At 41.1% G+C, this 21,873-nt stretch overlaps 2 protein-coding genes across 3 annotated transcripts in view; one reads left to right on the forward strand and one right to left on the reverse strand.

Annotated features, from left to right (window-relative positions):
* ATP6V1A (ATPase H+ transporting V1 subunit A) overlaps window positions 1-14,721 on the forward strand; it is a 44,243-nt gene extending 29,522 nt beyond the window's left edge. For both annotated transcript variants that reach the window (XM_042448369.1, XM_042448370.1), the window contains exons 8-15: window positions 674-782; window positions 2,554-2,676; window positions 2,774-2,888; window positions 4,790-4,853; window positions 11,016-11,219; window positions 11,896-11,990; window positions 12,705-12,876; window positions 13,498-14,721. In XM_042448369.1, coding sequence (XP_042304303.1) covers window positions 674-782; window positions 2,554-2,676; window positions 2,774-2,888; window positions 4,790-4,853; window positions 11,016-11,219; window positions 11,896-11,990; window positions 12,705-12,876; window positions 13,498-13,590 — 975 coding nt within the window. In that variant the 3' untranslated portion in view covers window positions 13,591-14,721. The remainder of the gene's footprint in view (window positions 1-673; window positions 783-2,553; window positions 2,677-2,773; window positions 2,889-4,789; window positions 4,854-11,015; window positions 11,220-11,895; window positions 11,991-12,704; window positions 12,877-13,497) is intronic.
* Window positions 14,722-19,018: 4,297 nt separating this feature from the next.
* The window catches only part of CTC1 (CST telomere replication complex component 1), a 31,730-nt gene continuing 28,875 nt past the window's right edge, over window positions 19,019-21,873 (reverse strand). The window contains exons 21-23 of the mRNA XM_042448367.1: window positions 20,690-20,855; window positions 20,157-20,283; window positions 19,019-19,324 (exon numbers count right to left, since the gene is read on the reverse strand). Coding sequence (XP_042304301.1) covers window positions 19,221-19,324; window positions 20,157-20,283; window positions 20,690-20,855 — 397 coding nt within the window. The 3' untranslated portion in view covers window positions 19,019-19,220. The remainder of the gene's footprint in view (window positions 19,325-20,156; window positions 20,284-20,689; window positions 20,856-21,873) is intronic.

The following is a 21,873-nucleotide window of genomic DNA, read 5'->3' on the forward strand; positions in this document are numbered from 1 at the left end:
CATTTTGACTTGCTGTGTGATCCAAATGGGTTTTAAGAGTATTTGGTCAAAATGTTCTTTGTTTTAACCAAGACTAAAATGGCTTACTATCAGCCTTGGTGAATCCGAACAAAACAAAACAAAAACCCTGAGTGTATTCCATCGCTTCTGTACCATATCTGAAGCTGAGGGTTTTGACCTCTCAAGGATATCTGTAGAAATGTGTTACTGGGTCATCGAGAATATCACTTTGGAGCAAATATACCATAGCATATTTTGTTGCACGTGAAAATAAGAATTTAGCACAACCATGAGCTTGGACAACAAGTTTGAAGCAGTCAGTTTAATCTCATTTTAGCTGAGCAGTTTGTCAGTATCTGCTGGGGACCTTCTACCTGTGTTCAGAAGGTGAATGTTTAAGAAGGTTAAGTCAAGTTTGCTTTTTTTTTTTAATTTTTTTATTAATTAAAAATTAGTACAATACAACAAACAAAGACAGAAAACAAAACATACGTCACACAAGAACATAAATAACCTACATACCTATGTACGCTAAACACTAAACAGAAACTTACCTAACTTCCTCCGCCATAATAACTGTTACGTGTTAAAAAAAATTAATAATTTTACGTACTATTATCGTATTGTATCCAAAGTCAAGTTTGCTTTAAAGAGTCCTATTTTGTTTTCATAGCTCACCATGGAAGTTGATGGCAAGGTAGAAAGCATTATGAAGAGAACTTCCCTTGTAGCAAACACTTCCAACATGCCTGTTGCTGCCAGAGAAGCTTCTATCTACACTGGTAAGAAAAGATGGAGAAGAAAACCATCTAGTTCTTGATCTTCTAACTAGAGGGACTGCTGTTACCTAACTTAGAATCCTATGTAATTATAGAGTTGGAAGAGACCTCAAGAGCTATCACATCCAACTCCCTGCCATGCAGGAATACAACATCAAAGCACCTCCTACAGGTGTCCACCCAGCCTCTGTTTAAAGACCTTCAAACTCCACTACACTCTTGAGGCAGTATATCCACAGTCAAATAGCTCTTACTGTCAGGAGGTTCTTCCTAATGGGAAGGTGGAATGCCTTTTCCTCTAGTTTGAATCTCTTGTTTGGATCCTATTCTCTGGAGCTGCAGAAAACAAACTTGCTCCATCTTCAGTATGACATCCTTTCAAATATTTTCTTGAGTTCAAAAAGAACCCTTTGAACTATTGCTGATAATTGTCATCAGCTCTTGCACTTCATTCTTCCAAATTGCCATTAATATTAAACAAGAGGGACTGGTAAAATGACCATATGTTTTGGTGGTACTTTTATATATCAACTCTTTTCTTTACTGTGATATGCTGTTGTGTTTTCTTCTGAATTTTGACGTATAATATTCTTTATTCCATTTTCATAAAAAATCCAGATTCACTACCCTATAACCTTTCTTTAATTTCTCAACACTTATTATTGTTATTTCCATAACAATCTTTAGTTTATTATTTTATTAATTTTATGTGAAGCTGTTAAAATTAATAGAATTCTCTTAGAACATGACAGCAAATCAAAACCATTATAGATAGGCAAGAAAAAAGACCCCAGTTATGAAAAGGGGAAATAAACCGAAGAGTATGCTCAAATTAAGTTCAGACGTGTAGTTTCATGTTTTTCTATGACTTTTGACTTTTACCCTTTTAAGGGAGTTTAATCTTGGCTCTTCTGCTTACGAAAGCCATACTTTCTCAACCTCATTTCTTTTTTATCAATAATATAGGGCTGCTGATAGCCATACATTACAGGACTTGAATAAAAATATAAACAATAGTAAAAAATATTGTAATAGTTAAAGGCTTTACAAAATAACAGTGATAATGCGAAATCCTTAGAACACTTTAGGGAATAATATAGGTTTATATTATTGCTGTTTGCTATAATATGGCTAAGAAGGTAGATGAAGGTTAGGTATGTGAAGAAGGTTGGAGTAAGTAGTTAAGGAGAAGATAGGTAGAATGGGTGGTTAGGTAATTGAGTGAGAGAGATAAGAAAAGGAATTAGATGTAGAGGGTTAGAGGAGGATGAGTATAGTGAGATGGTTTCAGAGTCTATTATTATATTAGGTAACTTCTCTTATGATGTTGGTATGTTGGTAGGTTCATTGACGATGTACATGATATTTGATGTTTGATATGATTTGATTTGTGTTTGTCTTTTTTAAACTCAATAAACTTTTCTAAATTAAAAAAAATATTATTGCTGTTTGCTGAAGAAAAGGATTATTGTTTCCCTTTCTGGTGCACAGATTTTTGTATTTGTGTTAGATCTGGTATTCATGTTAGATCTGCTAATTTCAAGTTTCAGTAATAGCTAAAATACAAGGCAAAGTGGTTGGTAAATGGTATAGGAACATGAAAGTGAAGTGGAGGAAGATTACAGAAGAGTGATAAAACTGTCCCCTTTTTACCTTTTCATGGCAGTTACACAGACCTAAGCATCTGACAGTACTTTTAAAAGGTTTCTTGGTAAGCTGCAATAGGCCAGGATTTCTGCCGACCCAGGTATCTTACATTTGCTTTCTGTTTTAGGGATTACTTTATCTGAGTACTTCCGTGATATGGGCTACCATGTCAGCATGATGGCTGATTCCACATCCCGATGGGCTGAGGCCCTTCGAGAAATTTCAGGACGCCTTGCTGAAATGCCAGCTGGTGAGTGTTTGCCATCTTGGAAGGGTTGCTCAAAATCTTCTTTGTCCAACTTTCTTTTAGGTTGTGGAGCTAACCTAGTTTGTGTTGGTGTTTTCAGATAGTGGTTATCCAGCCTATCTCGGTGCCCGCTTGGCCTCTTTCTATGAAAGGGCTGGCAGAGTGAAGTGTCTTGGAAACCCTGAGAGAGAAGGGAGTGTCAGCATTGTTGGAGCGTGAGTATTTATGCAAAATCCCTTCTTCTCTAATGTAACTTAGCTTTTCTGTTTCTAGTGATACATACAGTGTGGCCTGTTCATCCTGCACAACGCAAAATAATTATTTTGCTGTGGGACAACCTATACATTAGTCTCTTGGTATCTGCTGGGGTTTGGTTCCAGGACACACACACACACATAACCCGGATTTCAAAATCTGTGAATGTTCAAGTCTCATTAAATACAATGGCATGATAAAATGTTGTCCCTTATATAATATGACAAATTCGAGGTTTGCTTTTTGGAATGTATATGTATTTTTTAATATTTTTAATCTGCGGATGGTTGAATACATGGATAAGAGTCCATGGATATGGAAGACCAAATGTATAAGGAAGCTAAGGGAGATATACTAATTTTAACTCATGAAGACTGCCTTGATAGAAGGAAACAGTGTGGTAAAGATCCATCCCAAAACTAATTACTATAACTTGGTCAAAACAAGGAGACACTGTTATTTCTTTGGGGAAGCATTACTGTTGATTTTCCTGCCTGTTATGGAAGTTTCCAGAGGATGTTAAAGAGTTGCTTAAAGATTCTCAAACAGAATCACATAGTTTCCATTGAAAATATAACGGCATATGCTTTTGAGCTAGAGCTGTTTTTTCTGTGAATTAATGCATAGTTGATTCATGCCTGCAGGATATTGCTTGTATTCTGGTTTTCGTACAAGCCTTAGAAAGGAAATCATGACTAGGTGGAAGAAATGCATGTACACTGACTTCTGTTTTTGAAAGTACAAGGCAGGCCAAAGGAGAAATGTTCATCTCAAAGTGAAAGAGGAGACATTAATAGGAAACATGAAGGATGTTTTTTAAAAAGCAACGAACACATTTTCTGAGGCTACAAGACAAAACTAGAGAGAAAAGCTCTCTGCTTTTGTGAGGGAGGGAGGGAGATCCATCTTCCCTCTATCCCTCCTTTATTTCTGTGTAATTCTGTATAATCCTTCCTTCCCTTATTTTGTTGTAACTTTCCGCCTTTCTGTGTCATGATTTTAAATGTCCACAGGAATTGTGTCTCAGAGGCATTTTAGTAACTGAATGCATAAATGAGCATGTAGCTACAAAAACATGGATTCTGTCCCTTGGCATTTGAATGAGCACCCTCATTCTTAACTTCTTCCCCACCTATGTGAGTTTGTGTGCCTGATTTCCCAAATAGGGAAAGCTTATTTCTCTATTGGAAAGTGGGTGCTTTCCGTGAAGAAAATCTCCCCAGGCATCTCCAGGAAGGAGTGGGACTCTTCTCTTGCAGAACTGCTACTAGCCAGTGTAGACTGTAATGAACTAGATGGTATAAGAAGCTGCTTATAGCAGTAAATCAAACAGAATATGATAGGAGCTAGGATAAGAATAAGTGTATGCTCCATTAGAACTGCAATATCTTTGGGATAACTTGAAACTGTTCAATTATTATGCCATTCAAGGAGAAACTAAACAGCTAGAGAGAATAAAAAAAGATATATTGAATAGGGTTAGTTAAAAACTTTTGATTCTGGTTCACTGTATGCACAGTATGTACAGTTTTGATCTTATGTTTATTCTACCTACTTAATTCATTGCAACCTTAAGAAAAAGTGTTAACTGATGGGTTTATCTCAAACCTTGGTTTTTACGTTCTGTATTGCATCATGAATTGGATGTATAGCCTATCATGAACTCAGGATTCCAGAAGTGATTAGGGTTGGTATTTTTCCTGCACTGTTGTCTCCAGAAACAGATGACTTTCACTTGTAAGTACAAATCTGAACACAGAGTCCCAGAGTTATATGACTGATGTGTTTCTTCGTTTGAAATAAATAATACTGCTGCTCATATATTTCCCCTTTTCACTCCATATCTCTCATCCCTTTTCAGTGTTTCTCCTCCTGGTGGTGACTTCTCTGATCCAGTTACTTCTGCTACTCTGGGCATTGTTCAGGTAGGTTCAGTTTTTGAAAGCAAAATACAAACTTCAGTGTTAAGCCTTCTTTAATCCAGCCAGTAACTATAACATGAAAATTGAAGTGGCATTGTCAAGCTCATACCTTTTACAAATCAACATCTTAACAAAAACATATACATAAATTGGTTTCCTGAATTCCAACCAAGTCATTTTTAACTTATCTCAAATACCATATCTACTTTGTTATAGGTTAATTTGATCACATCAAACTTTAAAGAATGCTTTATAGTAAACTTAATCCATTTTCTCTTTATATTAACATCAATATACTTTCTTTCTCATTTAGCATCTCTTAAACCTCTTAAGGCTAAATTAGGCATCTTTGTCATCCTTAACCTTACATTCATTAATATAGTTATAAAAGGGTTTCCAGATCTTAACACATTTTTCCCAATCTTGACCTCTTAAGATAGTGGTAAGTTTATCCATTTGCACCAAATCCAATAATTTAGTAAGCCATGAATCAATAGATGGACAGTCTACGATCTTCCATTTACTGGCAAAAACAATCCTAGCGCTATTGGTTGCGTAAAACAGAAATTTCCCAAACTCACTTTCTAATACCTCATTATCACACATACTAAGTAAATAGAATTTGGGTTCCATCTGGATTTTGGCTTGGGTAATTTTCATAATAACAACATGCACTGATCTCCAAAATTTCTTATCCCATTTACTGTTCTACCAGATATGGTAGAAAGTACCAATTTCATGCTCACATTTCCAGCATTTATTAGAGATGCCTTTACAGATTCTTGCTAGTTTTACAGGAGTTAGGTACCACCTAAATTGCATCTTAAACAAATTCTCCTTCAAGTCATTACACAAAGTATATTTTAATCTGCACTACCATGACTTTTCCCACTGGTCTAAACAAATGTTCTGTTTTATATCTTGGGACCATTTAACCATTTGCTCTTTAATCACCTCTTCCTCCAAGTCCCATTCTAAAATACATAACATAAAGCGATTTTATGATGATTTTCTGTAAACAAAATTTCTTCAAATTTGTGGTACCCTGGCTTTAAGCCTCTTAGTTTATTATCTATCAGAAACCTTTCTTTAAGCTGACGATAAAGCAACCAACCACAGGAAAAGCCTTCTTTCTGCAATTGATCCAGAGATTTAAATTCCAAGTTCGTCTTTTTAATTATCAAATCCATGTACGTGGTCTATCTATCATTTAAGATTCTCTCTCCTCTATGGAATGCCTCATGGATTGAGGTCTATTCTGTGAACCCTGGACATAATCTAGATTTATACTTCAGCCATACAATCATTAATGCCTTTCTAACAAAATGATTTAAGAAATCTTTAAGCACCTTATGCTTATCATAGAAGAGATACCCTGGTGGCGCAGTGGTTAAATGCCTGTACTGCAGCCATTCACTCAAAACCACAAGGTTGTGAGTTCAAGACCAGCAAAAGGGCCCAAGCTCGACTCAGGCTTGCATCCTTCTGAGGTCGCTAAAATGAATACCCAGACTGTTGGTGGCAGATTGGCTTACTTGCTAATTAGCTTACTTGCTGTTCACCGCTATGATCTTTGGAATAGCGGTATATAAATAAAACAAATTATTATTATTATTATTATTATTATTATTACCCATGCCAACCAAAACGTAAATAAACACTTTCTAAGCACTGTGTTCTTTTATCCTTTAACAAAAACCAGTCCATCAGCCATTCCATACAACATGCCTCATAGTATATCTGGAGATTAGGTAATGCTAGACCACCTCTTGTGGTCAAATCTTGCAGTACTTTAAACCTTACTCTTGGTTTTTCCCCACTCCAGATAAATTTTGACAGTTCTTTATGCCATAACTTAAATGGCTTATTGTTTATAATAATTGTTTTGAGAGTGTTACCAGGAGCCTGGACAGGAGGACATTACATCAACCAGTGCGGAAATTCATCACTGCGTGGTGAAGAGATGTCCCATTAATTTGCTTTATTGTTTGGTGGGGTAGGGTAGGTTCATAGGGTTATAAAACAATATGTTTATGCTTTCTTTCATTCCTGACAAAAAAAAAGTCACTTCTATTGCATGTATCTTCTTCAATAAAAGCTGTTCCTTTTTCAAAGTACTGCCTTTTGTGTTGCAAGAGGGACTGCAATTGGGAGTCTTAAGACTCTTAAGACTCCTTAAGAATAGGAGGCAGTCCTTTGTGTAGTGTCTTGAATCAGAGTTGAAGGATGTGTTGGACCTAATAGCCTTCATTCCTTTCTGGATCCCATGTGGTTATAGCTGCTTGCTCTACTGAGTCCGAGTGTGAGCCATCTAATTGTCTGCTCTGCTCTGGCTCTGGCTCTCTAAGGTCTTGACTAAGTGTCTTTCTCAAGTGATTGGTCTTTACTTCATCCTTTTCTTCCTCTTAACCGGGCAGGCAGAATTTTCCAACAAGAAAGAGACCAAGAGAAGAAGTTTCCCCACAGTATTAAGACTGAATAGTCAGCGGGTTGCATGGTTGCTTGTGTCTGAACTATTGTAACACACTTCGGAATTTTATTTCTGCTGCTTATTTCTTTCCACAAATGAAGTACTGTGTGATGCCCTGTCTGTAACTCAGTGATCACACTTCATTAATGAACCAAAAAGAGTTTATTACAGAACATCATCACAGTAACACATCTTTTGCCAGAATGGCATTCAAATATCATTTTCACTATTAAAAGCCCTCGCAAGCACTACCCTTCCAAACGGCCCATATTCCTTTTCCAGGCAGAATACCCATGGATCTCACAGTACCTCTCTGTAGCTGCTACTCTCCCTCCCAGCACTAGGCCTCTTCTATCATAGGTACAGCATAGCATGAGGAAAGCTAGCTTAAACATAGAAGAGGGAGCTATGAGGGAACTATCTGTTCCCCCCAAAACAGTTTCCACCTCTAAAATAAAACAGAATAACCAAATGCATACTGTTACAGAAAAGAAATATAGGAACAACATTAACCCAAAGCAGCAAAGACCAGAGTTACAAAATGTTGATGAATCTGGTCCGATGTTGAATGGATGAAGACAGACGTAGGTTATCTCACCACCTTGAATCAGCGCGAAGCCTCAAAGGCAAGCCTCTGGTTTTCTTGGATGAATGCCTGGAGAAACAGCTGCCAGATCAAAGAAACAGCACTCTCCAGCTTATCACTCCTAAGAGGGCTTTATTTGTTCTTTGTTCCAAACACATGAGCTATTACTAAACACCACTGTACAAATTTCACACCAGCCGTCACGTCACACCACACCATCTCCCACACAATACAAACTGCGTCTGGGCTTATATACACAATCGCCATGCAGCCACTTAGCCCAGCCCTTCCTGTTCATGTTGCTATGTACCATGGATACCAATTCTTCTTCCGTCTGATGACATAGCATATTTACATTTGCTGTACATGTTGTCCAGCACAGTCGACCTTGAGCATTCGGCTGCTGCTCTCGGCTCCAGGTGTAGCCAATCTAGGCTTCTGCAGACATTGCCACATCTGAACATTTTCCACTTTCAATACCTTAACACAAAACGCATCAAGTAAGCCCAGGTTTATCAGGGAAATTGTGTCAGTTTTTTATCAGTTTGACATGATATGAATGTCTGTCTCCTGTCTCTGATTGTCCCTGATGAAAATCTTTCCATTGCACAAAACACTGTATACAGCCCTTGTGCTGCCAGGAGTCCAGAATTTGTTTTGGCTTCAAAGTGTTGTTGATCATCAGCGAGGGTGGGACAAGAAGGTCTTGGTGCCACACATCAGACATGTTCACAGACTTCAGCAAGCTAGAATGAAACAGAGGATGTATTTGTATTTGACAGTAAGTTTTGGGGAGGTCCAATTCCACTGCTATATAATTCTTTTAATATAAAAGGGATTGATATATTTATGTCCCAGTTTCTTGGAAGGTTGCAAACACTTATTATATTCCCATCTGGAGTGATGGGCTGAATTAAGTCCTTGTTTAGAGATTATCTTAGAGGGCACTCCCTGGAGATATGTGTGTGTTGTACAAATAGCTCAGCCAATTGGAGGGCCATAGGAATTGTTGCATGGGGTACACCATGTACTTGTTTTGAAAACAAGTCTGTTAACACCCAGATTGCTGGGTTTTGTTTCTGTTTAGTTTTTTGTGGCTGTAGGGCAGATCAGCAATAAAATCTATACTTCTGTCCAGAGGGGGCAGACAAGGGTTCCAGTAAGCCACAGGGTTTCCCCTTGTGCATTTAGATGTAGCACAAACAGGGCAGTTTTTAATGTACTCCACATCCTGCCTCAGTTTGGGCTACCAAAAACTGTTGCCTGATAGGTGTAAAGTCTTTACATATCAAAATGTTCTTCCATCTTGGCATCATGATACTGTTTGCAAATTTGTTCTCTTAGGGTTTCAGGCACATAAATACTGTCCTGTTTGTAAAGTATGCCACCCTTTATAACAACCTTTTCTCCATGGTCTTTCAGTCATGCACCCCCAATCACTTCATCTTCTGGAAGCACAGCTCTAAAGGGTCTTTTTTAGGGCTTGGGCTTTTTTCTGGCTTCTGGTGAATACTGCCAGACCTAGTTGTTGCAGGGGGAACATTCAGTCTATCACTACTTTGGATACCATGTTGTGGCAGCCTAGACAAAGCATCAGCAATGTGAAGTTGAAGGCTTTCATGGCCGGCATCCATAGTTTTTTGTGGGTTTTTTTGGGCTACGTAGCCATGTTCTAGAAGAGTTTCTTCCTGATGTTTCGCCAGCATCTGTGGCGAAACGTCAGGAAGAAACTCTTCTAGAACATGGCCACATCGGCCAAAAAAATCCCCACAGAAAACTAAAGCATCAGCACTTGAGTTGAAAGTTGAATTTATAAAAGAAGTCTGCCCACCCAATTTTATTTGGGTCTTTCAGGGATTTTTTTTAGAGCCCCTAAATTTTTATGGTCAGTCCCCAAAGTACTCCTCAAAAGGGATGGAAGAGTGCCTACCACATCACTTCAGCTTCCTTCTCCCAAATAGGCCACTTCCATTCTGTCTCTGAAAACGTTCTAGATAAATAGGCACTTGGTCTTAACTGAGCTTCTTTGTTCTTTTGTAAGAAAACCTCCCCAATAGCCATGTCTAAGAGTGTTTTAAAATGAGCTCAGAGGTAAACAACACTTTGAGGCGTTCAAAATGGCACTTGAGTTCCACTGAATTTATTAATTGGGAGGTTTTCCCCCTTCCTCCTCTTTTTCCCTGTTCCTAAGATCAGTTAGGAGGAGAGCTATTTGGACAAAGTTCGGAATGAATTGCCAGTAAAATTTAGCAAATTCTAGAAAGCTCTGTAGTTGGTCTTGAGTATGTCGCAACCTGTCATATCTTGAACCTTTTGCAGATCCATCTCCACTCACTTGCCTGAAATGTGATATCCCAGGTAATCTAACTTGTCTTGGTGAAACATACACTTGGAAAGTTTCATATAAAGCTTCCAACAGCTCCTTAAGTATTTTTCACACCAATCTCACATGGGACCAGAAGTCCTTGGAGTCTACCAGGACATCATCCAAGCATACCAGCGCCCCTTGGTATGACAGATTATGGAGGACTTCATTGATCAGATACATAAACACTCCCAGAGCCCCACTCAATCATGACTCAAAGCATGCCTAAATATTCAAGGACCCTAGTTGGCAATTAAAAGCAGTTTTCCACTTGACTGGTATCTTGAAAAATCTTCCCCTTTGGTAGGAATGCTAACATATCCTTCATTAAGACCAAGGGATATTTATTTGAGGTGTTTATGGTATTTGTTCCTTGATAGTCTGTGCAAAGTCTCAACAAGCCAACCTTATGTCAGAACAAAACTGGGACAGTCATTGACAAAGTAACTGGCCTAATTACCTTGCCAGATTTTTGTCTGCCTTAAGGTAGTATGTTATTTGGGAGTCAGATACATGTGATATGGTCTCATACTCACTAAAATCCTGAGTAAAATGAAGAAGGATTCAGGATTAAAAATGCTTGCTCCCACTAGGATTCTTAGTCTTCTAGCAATTCTCCAGTGGATTGAGCAACTTTTGGTTAGAACACATGCTTGAGAAATTGGTTCTGTGTGAGCAGTATTACTTAATGACCAATCTGGTTCTGTCTTAAACTGTTAGTATATTTTTTGTTTATTTGTTTAGGTATTCTGGGGCTTGGATAAGAAGCTTGCTCAGCGAAAGCATTTTCCATCTGTGAATTGGCTGATCAGCTACAGCAAGTACACACGTGCTCTGGATGAGTATTATGACAAGCAGTTTCCCGAATTTGTCCCCTTGAGGACTAAAGCGAAGGAAATCCTGCAGGAAGAGGAGGATCTTGCAGAGATTGTACAGCTGGTGGGAAAGGTGAGTGAAGGGAGATTGGAGAGTACAGCCTTTTGCCTTCTGTGTTGATACAGTTTTGTACAGGCTGTAGACTGTCCTCTCAAATATTGCATATGGAGCTTTGGTGGTGTGTGCCAGTGGGAGTGGAACTTAATGTCTATTATAATGATGTTAGGCCCTCTACATAACTTACATGGGGTTCATCACACTTACGGGGTGAGGGGCAGAGTGAGCAGCTAAGGGCTGCCACTGAATAAAGGAATGAAGACTGAGGGTGTGGAGCTTATCAGAAAGAAGCAAGGACAGCATAGAAGAGTGGTAGGCAGATGGCCCCATAATATTTGAATATTCAGAAATTCATCTCAATTCAGGAGGGAAAACAATGTAAAGAAATGGATCTGTAATGCAGAGGTAGTAAGCTCATTTCTATCTACTGAAACCATATTCCCAGCAGAGGGGATTATCTGTTGGGGGGAGTATGCTTGAATTAGGTACGGTCAATGCTAAAAGTAGCCATTTCTCTCCCCCCCCCCTTTCTTTCCCCCCATATTACTGGGAGAAGGATATGGCTGTTTTCAGATGTCTGGATTAATCATTTATAGGGCAGAACTAGGCCAAGAGTTACTTGTTGGGCATTGCTGCTGTGATGAGTAGAAAGTGGCAAATAAGATGCTAACCAGGTCTCTCTCTGCTGTAGGCTTCCTTGGCAGAAACAGATAAAATCACATTAGAAGTGGCTAAGCTCATTAAAGATGACTTTCTACAGCAAAATGGCTATACACCATATGACAGGTATGAAGTGAACAATTTGTTTTCCCTCTTGAGGAATTGTGTCTGTGATGGCAGCTTGGGAAACAGTTTCAGTGTGACATAGGAACACAGATGCAAGCCACAGGGAAAGAGGTTCCATCTAAACATTAGGAGGAACTTCGTGACAGGAAGAGCTCTTTGACAGTGGAATATAACTGAACCCTTCCCACAAGGCATCTGACTCCATCTTGGCCTCTGAGGGGGAGAGAGGGTGGGCCAATGCCATCAGGCCTATCCTTAAGATACAGAGCCCTCCATCTGTCCATCTGCCTTGGTCCAGGCCTCAGAGGGAGAGAAGAATGCTGGACCTGATCCCCTTCCCCTCAACCATTCCCTTCTCCTTTTGTGTCGTGTCTTCTTAGATTGTAAGCATGAAGGGAGGGAACCGTCTAATTAAATGATTTTATGTACAGTGCTGTGTAAATTTACAGCGCTATATAAATAAAGCATAATAATAATAATAATAATAATAACAACAACAACATAGCAGTCTCCTACATTCCTCAGCCAACAGAACCAGCACATTACAGAAGAACAAAATATATCACGGTGTTCGCCGTATATCACAGTGGATGAAGGATGAATGTCTAGTAATAACATGTTGTGTCCAAAAGGTAAAGAGAGCAATTGCTGCAGAGCTCCCTAATCCATATGAATCTGTTGGGTTTATGGTAGCTTCTATGCTGTTTCCATTAGGTTCTGCCCATTTTATAAGACAGTGGGGATGCTGTCCAACATGATTGCATTCTATGATATGGCACGCCGAGCAGTTGAGACTACTGCCCAGAGTGACAATAAGATTACTTGGTCCATTATCAGGGAGAACATGAGTGAGATACTGTACCGGCTCACTTCTATGAAATTCAAGGTAGGTTATTTACATTACATTATTTACATTACATCTTAATTTTCTTCTCTCGTTTCTGCTAAGTGGGGGATGGGAGCAAATGTCAGAATTCTCACTTTCTTTGCAATCTTTGGCCTGTTACAGACTGCCAAAATAAAGCTGCTTTGGGTCTCTTTGGAGGTATGCTATTTAAATGATGCATGCATCCTAAGAATCTGGAAGCTACACTCTAATGCTTAGGAATGGAGTGTGGCTTTGGTGTGAACTCTGGACTCTTAGGACCCATGCATCATTTAAATAGTATACCTCCAAAGAGACCCGAAGCAGCTTTATTTTGGCAGTCTGTAACAGGCCTTTGGTTGTAAGAATACAAATAGGTAGTGAATTTTGTCTTGCATAAAGAGGGAACCAAGAGGCTGTTAAGCAACTACCCACCGTCCACAGGCAGTGAGTTGGAATATCAGCTGCATCACCTAAATCTAAGTGTGAAATGATAAAATAGAAAGAGCAGAGTGTTGTCTGCCTATTGATGAGTTCAAGGTTATACAAGCACTGTGACTATATTTCTAACCACCTGTCAGAAGTGAATGATTTTCAGAGTAAACTCCAGCAACTTCTTTCTTTTGATCTCTTGCATTTCAGGACCCAGTGAAAGATGGAGAGGCAAAGATCAAAGCAGATTATGCCCAGCTTTTTGAAGACATGCAGAATGCATTCCGCAGTCTGGAAGACTAGAGGGTAACTCTCCTGGAGCCCCACTTGAGTGTATTCCTCCTTGTTTTCCAGACAATAGATGTACATGTTGTTGTGGGGGAAAAGCATCTTTAATACATTCCTGTTTACTTTAGTTTAGTAGCTCTCTGCGTGTTTGTGTGAATCTGAGCTTAAAGGTATAAAGCATGTCGTTTAGTGGTTCTTGTAAGCTGGAAGTGTCCAGCGCCAGATTTGACCTCTCAGCCACAGTTTCTCTCTTTTTGGAAGAGAACTAAGGAAGTAAAAGTATAAATTGGGAGAAAAAATCATGCTGATGTATTGAGAGGGCGTAAGAGTGGTTGAACCAGATCTGTTCATTTTAGGTCATTCTAATGCTTCAGAGATGCGATTTATTTATTATATTTTAAAGCTGCCCTTGCCACTATGAAAATACCAACTCTGCAGCTAAAATTGCTTTCCTCATTACTCCTTCAACACATCCCCATTTCACCAAGAGTGCTGAAAATCTCCAGGATGGACAAAGGAGTTCTTCGCTTAAAGTGCAACTAGTTCCCCTTAATTATGGGTTCTATTTGTTATGTAAAGCCAGGGATGCTTACAACTGTTACAGGAATAACTCTTCTCCCTCTTGATGTGATCTCCCACACAACACATCTATGTGTGCAGCTGCTTAAGTATTATGTTTTCTAATGCACAAAGTACATGACAAGCTGTGGACCAGTCAGCCAGACTATTTTTTTCTTGCAGTGTTTACACTCTGTCACAATACCTAAACTTACACAAATTTGGGAGCTCTAAATGCTTTAAGGTGGCATTCATTGGTTGCAATAAAACAAAAAATTATGTGAAATAGTTCAACAGCAGTCCTTAGGTTTGTTGGCTTGTCCAAGACTTTAATTTTACAGAGCTGGTAACTCTGAAAAGGTCTTTCCTACTGCTTATCTGTGTCTTGTAGATGTAGCAGGACATCTACAAGAGTGGTCCTGCTGTCACCTTCCAACCTGGGCAGACGTTTGCTTACTTCAGATAAGTTAACTGCTGTTTCTGATGTCCATATTTATTCACTATTTCAATAATGAGGATCAGAAATGTATGATTTATTAGTACAAATTAATGCCTTTCTACTGCAAAACAGGAATCTACCCTCCCCCCCCCCCCAAAAAAAAACCCCAGCTAAAGTTCCTTGAATTATAAACATTCTTCAGCAACCAAAAAGCCTACAGAGTTGTAGATGCAGTTTGTACTTTGATATGGTGAACTGGAACTAAGTAAGCATGCCCCAAATCTTCCCTTCCAACCTGTCTGCATGGAAATTGCTTTTGCAATACAGCTTCCAGTGTGGAACCAGACCAATGTAGCTCTGCAGCCCAAAGACTTACTGTGGGGCCTTTCTCCCCAACTTCGAATAAATGACAACTAAACATTGAAATTGCATTATAATTAACACTTTTGATCCAAAAATGATGATAAATTCATTGTACCATGTTTATGAAGAGCAATGTATGAATGATTAGTGTGAAGCTTTCTTTTGCTTAACTCCTTATTTACTGTACTGTGTTGTATGTATGCAGCATTTCATGTCTACAAAACTAATCTATCTGCTTTTAAGATGCTGCTGTGAAGTTTTACAAAAGGGGTCTAATAACACTGCTATTTATTGTTTGCTAGAATAACCTACCCAAAACGAACAACTGAGTTTCATATTTTTGTCCCTCTGTGTTATATCTGTTTTCAGTGTTAGAAAAGCAGATGTTCACTGTATTGCTGCAAACTCTGATTCATCAAAAAGAAGTGATAGAAGGGGAAGGAAAGGACATACTGTATAATATATTATACTTGTTGCTAGATTTTGTGTATATTTGTTGAAATCAATGAAAATAAAAAGTGTGAGAATATACTTCTTGAGGCCTGTCCTTCGTGTAGTAAAAACTCAGAGCTTCCTGTTAGTACTGATGGTAGCGACATAATTTAAAATAAAGGCAAACCTAAATAGCTCCTTCTTAGTTATGAACAGGATGGGCAGGTTACTAAAGAAACTGCAATTCTCAGTAACTGAAGGTTTGGAGCCAGCACAAAGAACCATTCTGTGAGAATCATGGAATTGTAGAGTTGGAAGGCACCACAAGAGCCACCTAGTTCAGGCCCCTGCCATGCATTCCTGAAACATGCCCATCCAACCTCCAAAGATGGAGAGTCCACCTCCCTCCAAGGTAACCTATTCGACTGTTCAACAGCTTTTACAGTAAAATGTTCTTCCTAATCTTTTTTCTTGTAATTTGAATCCATTGCTTTGTGTTCTATTCTCTGGAGAGAGAAAAAAAATCCAGCCTGCTCCATCTTCTACATGATATCCTTTCATATATTTAAAGATGGCTATCATGTGACCCCTGTTTTCTCTTCTCCCAAACAAAACATACCCAGCTCCCAAAGTTGTTCCTCATAAAGCTTTCATTGCAGACCATTGATTTACGGAAACACTTTCAACTTCTTGATACCCTTCTTGAATTGCAGTGCACAGAACTGCACAGTACTCCAGGTGAGGTTTGTCCAAAGCAGAATAGAGTGGCACTACTATGTCCCTTGATCTCATTCCCCATGTGGCTTCTCAGGCAGAAACTTTATTTTTCTCATTCCTCCAGTCCCATCACCTTCATTCTCTGTTTTATATGAGGTATTATAAGAATGCTAGTGTAAGCTGTAGTGGCAGCTAGGTATGTTAAGTCTGAAGAAGAGAAGATTAAGAAGTGACATGAGAGCTATGTTTAAATATTTGAAAGGATTTTTATGGAAGATGGAGCAAGCTTGTTTTCTGCTGCTCCAGAGAATAGGCTCCTGAGCAATGGATTCAAAGTACATGAAAAAAAGATTCCACCTCAGTGTTAGGAGGATCTTCATGAGGGTAAGAGTTGTTTGACAGTGGAAGATGCTGCCTTGGAATGTGGTGGAGTCCAACTTCTTTGGAGGTTTTTAAACAGAGGCCAGATGGCCATCTCTCTGGGGCTTTGATCGTGTGTTCGTGCATGGCAGGAGGTTAGACTGCATGGCCTTTGTGGCCTCTTCCAACTCTATGATTCTTTGAAGCAGGAGATGGAGGAAAACTTAATTTCATTTTTTCCCCATTTGAGTAAATAGCTGTTTCCCAGCAGAGAAGGTTAGATCCTCCTTAGAATTGGGTTGCTCTTCCCATGAGCTCCTGGAGGCAGAGACATAATTAAAATAACAAAAGAACCCCCCTGCCCCCTCATAGAAGGGGCAACCAAGGAAGTCCAGTCTTTTTCCTGCCTTGCTCCTAGCAGGACATGGACGTTCCTAGTTCCTCAGAAAGACCTCACCTTTAAAAAACTTTTTTTCCTTTTGGCTTTTTAATTTCTGGATTCTTTGCTATGAAGAAACCATCTGCAGCTGTGGGATCCTCACCCCTGCCACTCGCTTTGACTCTGGCGGATGCGCAGCTGGCTTCTCAGCCGGGGTTAGAGGAGCCCAAGGGAGCTTGGCCAGAGGGATCTTCCCTCTCAGCTGCCGAGGCTCCGCACCCCTGCTCGACCCATCTTGGGTTGGGGTCCGGCAAGGCGCCAACTGATGGATCACCGTGGCCCCACCGGTCGCAGTGAGTACTGGGGCCCCTTTTCCCCCTCCCCAAGCAAGCTCTCATCTCCCACTGGAGTGGGCTGCCGCCTTTAGAGACTTCCTGGCTCAGGAGGTCCCCCACGTCTATGGCCACTGGGGGACTCTCCAGGGAAGGGGAGAGGATCTGGAAGGGCCCTGGAGCCCTGTGTCTGTCCAGGAGGAGGGGGACCCTGGAGATCATTGTTATGCCCTCCTTCCCGCCGACTCTGGGGCCTCGCAGGCCACCAAGGAGGCCCCAGCCAAGCCACCGCTGCCTGGCCAACCTCGGAGGCCACTCCAAACCAGGAGCCTCTCTCCCCCCCTCCCTACCATGTTCAGGAATTCCAAGCCCAGCCTCCAGGAGGGGCGCTGCTTTTTTGCAGCGCAAGTGGCTGCAGCCCCAATCTCGGGTTATGAGGAGGCTGCATGCCGGTTTGAGGCTCAGAACCACGCGTGCCTCCCTCACCAGGTAGATGGTGGCAGCCATGTGGCCTGGCCAGATAAGGGCCGCCACATTGGCTGGGCATACGGCGGTCGCCATTTTGACTGCCAGGAATTTTGATCACATGCAGGGGGTCTGCCATTTTGGGTGCCCTGACGGCGGTGGCCATCTTGGGTGTCTGGACGGCTGCTGCCATCTTAGGTGCCCTGGTGGTGGTTGCCATTTTGTTTTGCCGCAGGAATGCGGCGATTTTGCCGGTGTTTCTGGCAGCCGCCAACTCCCGCGAGGCGGGGTGGCCGCCTCCCCCAAGGTAATCATGGTGGCTCCCTATGCAGCCTGAGCCAGGGGAGCCGCCTCCATCTCCCACAGACAGGAGGAACCCAGCCACCCCCTGGCAGCTGAGCCGCAACAACCGCCAGCCCAGAGGACATCTGAGGTTCCCCACTCTCAGGGGATGCCCGAACCGGGACGCTACTGGCTGTTCCCTCCACCAACAGGATGGCCTAGGAGACCCCAACCGCCTCCCCCCAGCCAAACAACCCAGGCACGACAGAGCCCAGCTCTCTGCCTCGGCCTGCCACTCTTCTCATTCCTCGGAGAATGAAGATAAGGAAGATAAGACCGAGTGCATCACGACATCGGAGCCAGAATTCTCGGAGGATGAAGGGCTGTTGCAGAAGAAACAGGAAATAATTTTTTGGCACCAACTTTCATCGGATGGTTTCTAGCTTAGCCCTTCTTCTTAGTCTGTAAGCGGTCACAGGGTTTTTGTCATTGGTGGCTTAAGAAAAGAAAGAACCCAGCAGAGGAATGTTTGCTTTTCAAACTACTCTAGAGGATCAATGGTAGTTACTCCATATCTCCAGGTCCTTAAGCAAGTCCTTGAAAATGACCTATGGCTCTCCAGATGTTCTTGAACTCCAAATCTCATCAGCTCAGAGACCTTGACTAGTGGTGAGGGATGACAGCAGTAGTTGCTCACCAGCATTTGGAGGGCTACCATTTCCCCAACAGCTTTGTCCCTAGGCAAAAGTAACGCCAAGCAGCTGCCAAACAGCTCTTTAGGAGCCCTTTGCTTCAGCTTTATCCTGCGGTAGCCATTATTCAGCAGCATAGCTGGACTCAATATGCTCTGTTGGCTTCCTTTCCAGTTACCACTATTGGGCTCAAGAAACGACATTTGCTTTCTCATACAACAGAAAGAGACCCCAAGGGCCAGCCAGTCCAACCCCATTTGGCCATGTAGGAACTCACAATCAAAGCACCCCCAACAGATGGCCCTCCAGCCTCTGTTTAAAGTTATATTGCTATAGAAATGTAACAGCAGAACCCAATTTTGTTTAAAAAAAAAGTTCACTCCCCCCCCAAAATCTGTTGCATTTTGATGTCAAAAATTTTTTTTTGTGTAAATTTATACTATAAGCATCTATGTGATATATATATATATATATATATAGTTTCAGAACACAGGACTGTACATGATAAAACTTTAAATATCTCCTCCAAATGTCAAAGTACATATAAAAGACGTGTCCTTATTCTTCCTCTGTGCAGAACAAGAAATAGGAAAATGTACAGAGCTTTGCTCCTCTTTTTTCATGGTTTACGTAGCCTCCTGGATGTTCAGACATACCAAGTTTGATTCAGTCCTTGTATGACTTAAGAATTCTAATTCATTCGAGAAAAACCTTCTTAATTGTCGTGGTCCTAGAAAGAAAACAGACATTTTGTACCGTGGACCGATTGCATGGAAACTATACAGATTTGAGACCCATGCCCTGAATCTCAGCTGGCCCAGCTGTGTGAATTTTCACCACTCCTGTTTTAAGGGAAAGAGTGGAGAATTGCAGGGATCGGCACCTTATTCTCTCAGCGCCATAGAGAGGTCAGAGGATGACTACCAGCCCTCTTCTTCAGACACTTTACTTCCCACAGTGATTCGATTCAGTCTTGCTTTCAATTTTGTATCTTAGCATTTTGTAAGTTAAAGCCCCTTCCACCCCCCAAAAGAGGCACGAGGAAATTCTAGATGGCTGCTTTAAAAAAAAGAAATAGACATTTTCACTTCTCAAGAACACTCTGCTCTAACAGAACTTCAATTTTCAAAAGTGGGAATCTAATACTGTGCGACAGTAGGGCTGTTACCTTCATGACATGCCTTGACTTTCCCCAAAATTCTGCATTTATAATCCTCTTTTCATGTTTAGTTACTTCAGTAACTTTGTCAACTTCTACCTTTTTTTTTTAACATACACACCCCACACACCCATATGCAAAGGAAGTTGTAGAATTCATGTGTCTTGAATAAAAATTGTGTAGAAGAGGGAATTGTGGAACCTGCAGCAAATGTGCAGCAATTCCATTCTATGGACTGCTGTTGCTGATACTGTGGGCGCTCACTCCAGGGACAGGACAAGGTATCACTGCTGCCATCACGCCTGAGGTATTGTCCAGATGTCCAAACTTAAAACACATTCACTTCACTGCTGAAGAATTATTTAGTAAGCTCTGATAATACCAAACACACACCTCTACTTACCTGCTTCCTGAACCTTGGAGAATTTTTTATCCAGTTGGAAAGTCAACCGTATGGTCCGACAGACAACTGGGCTTCTGCATAAGCTTGTCAAGTACGAAGTTAATATGTCTTCAGGCTCTTCAGTTCTCTGTCCAAAGCAGAAAGACAATTAGAAGCATACTGAGTGAGTAAAATACACAAAGGAACTCACAGTTCAGATTTGGGTCACAAAGTTGAACATATTGAACTGACTGACACGATATTTTTCAACACCATGGAGGTCAGAGGAGAAGGACAACCCTTTTTCCTTCAGACGCTTCACTTCCCACAGTGCTCCTATTCAGGCCTGCTCTCAATTTTGTATCCTAGCTAAATATTTGAAGCCCCACAAAAAGGGACATGGAAAAATTACTCTATTCCAATCCCCCCAAATGGAGAAAAAGGTAACTATTCTAAGTCTTCACATTGATATTTACAGTGTCAGCCTCCCATTTTTTCTGCCTTAAATGACTAACTTGTGGGATTTGCTACTACAAGATGTTGTGACAGCTCACCCTGGGACCAGAGCTAGCATTGCTGGGCTGAACGTAGACACTGCCTTTGCTCTGAACATGACGCTGTATAATATCCCATTCCTTGGGGTTCAGAGACAGGACTTTCTGTACTTGCTGGTCCTTGCATAACACCACAAACGCACTTGTTCCATCTTCTACTAGGATTCTGGAAGCAAAAGCAGGTTTGACAAAATTTGTAAACAAAATTTTGGCACAGAAAAGTCTTATTCTGAAAAGTAACATTCTACAATTCAGAGGGATTTAAAAAAATAATAATCTAAAACAAATACTGTACATTTGAGAATGTTATTTCCCAGCAGGCAGGGTCATAACCTCCTTTATTCTGGGTTAGCTCCTCCCAATTTGTTCCTGTAGGCAGGGACAACAGAACAAAGACCAGCCCCCTATATAGGGAGGAGCTAGCCCCTTTGAGCCTCAGTCTTGTTCCTGCTTACGCTCCTGCAGGACATGTCTCTTCGAGCCATTGCCATTGCAGGCACTATGCCTATCATAAGATTTGGGACTCTGCCAGGAGGGTAGATGGGGTCATAAACTCTTGGTCTCCCCCTTCCTTCCCATCTCTGGCCCCAATGGCACCCAGGACACCAACAGGTGTGGGAGATCCTATTGCAGACTGGGAAACACATGGTGGTGTTGCCAGGGGTCCTGCACATTCCTTTTGAATTCTTATAATGAGATGGTGTGTAAGGAGGCAGAGAACTCTTCCTTTATGTTGTACAGCAGCCGCATGGCTGTAAAGGAAGCTAGACTGGGCCCAGAAGGAGCTGAAGCTTCCAACTCTAAAATGGTCTGTTTTGGCTGCCACAGAGCATCCCACAAAAAAGCACAAAATGGCTTCATGTCCTCACCAGAGAGAGCATGGCCTCTGCCACCCACTTCGAAACAGAGGCTGGAAGGACATATATTAGTTATGCTTTGATTGAGAGTTCCTACATGGCAGAATGGGATTGGACTGGATAGCCCCTGGGATCTCTTACAACCCTATGATTCTATGATTTTCTGAGTGAGCACATGGATACAAATCCTCCTGCGTTCCCACCTAAAAAAAAAAAAAAGGGGGGGGTGACCACTTGTGGAAAGGATGAGGAGAGAGTTCCCTACACCCCCAATTGTATTAGGCTGCCTCAAACTGTGGAGCTCTTGAGGAGAGCAGTTGGGGCCCT

Source organism: Sceloporus undulatus, chromosome 2, assembly GCF_019175285.1.
Source record: "Sceloporus undulatus isolate JIND9_A2432 ecotype Alabama chromosome 2, SceUnd_v1.1, whole genome shotgun sequence".
NCBI classification, from domain to species: Eukaryota; Metazoa; Chordata; class Lepidosauria; order Squamata; family Phrynosomatidae; genus Sceloporus; species Sceloporus undulatus.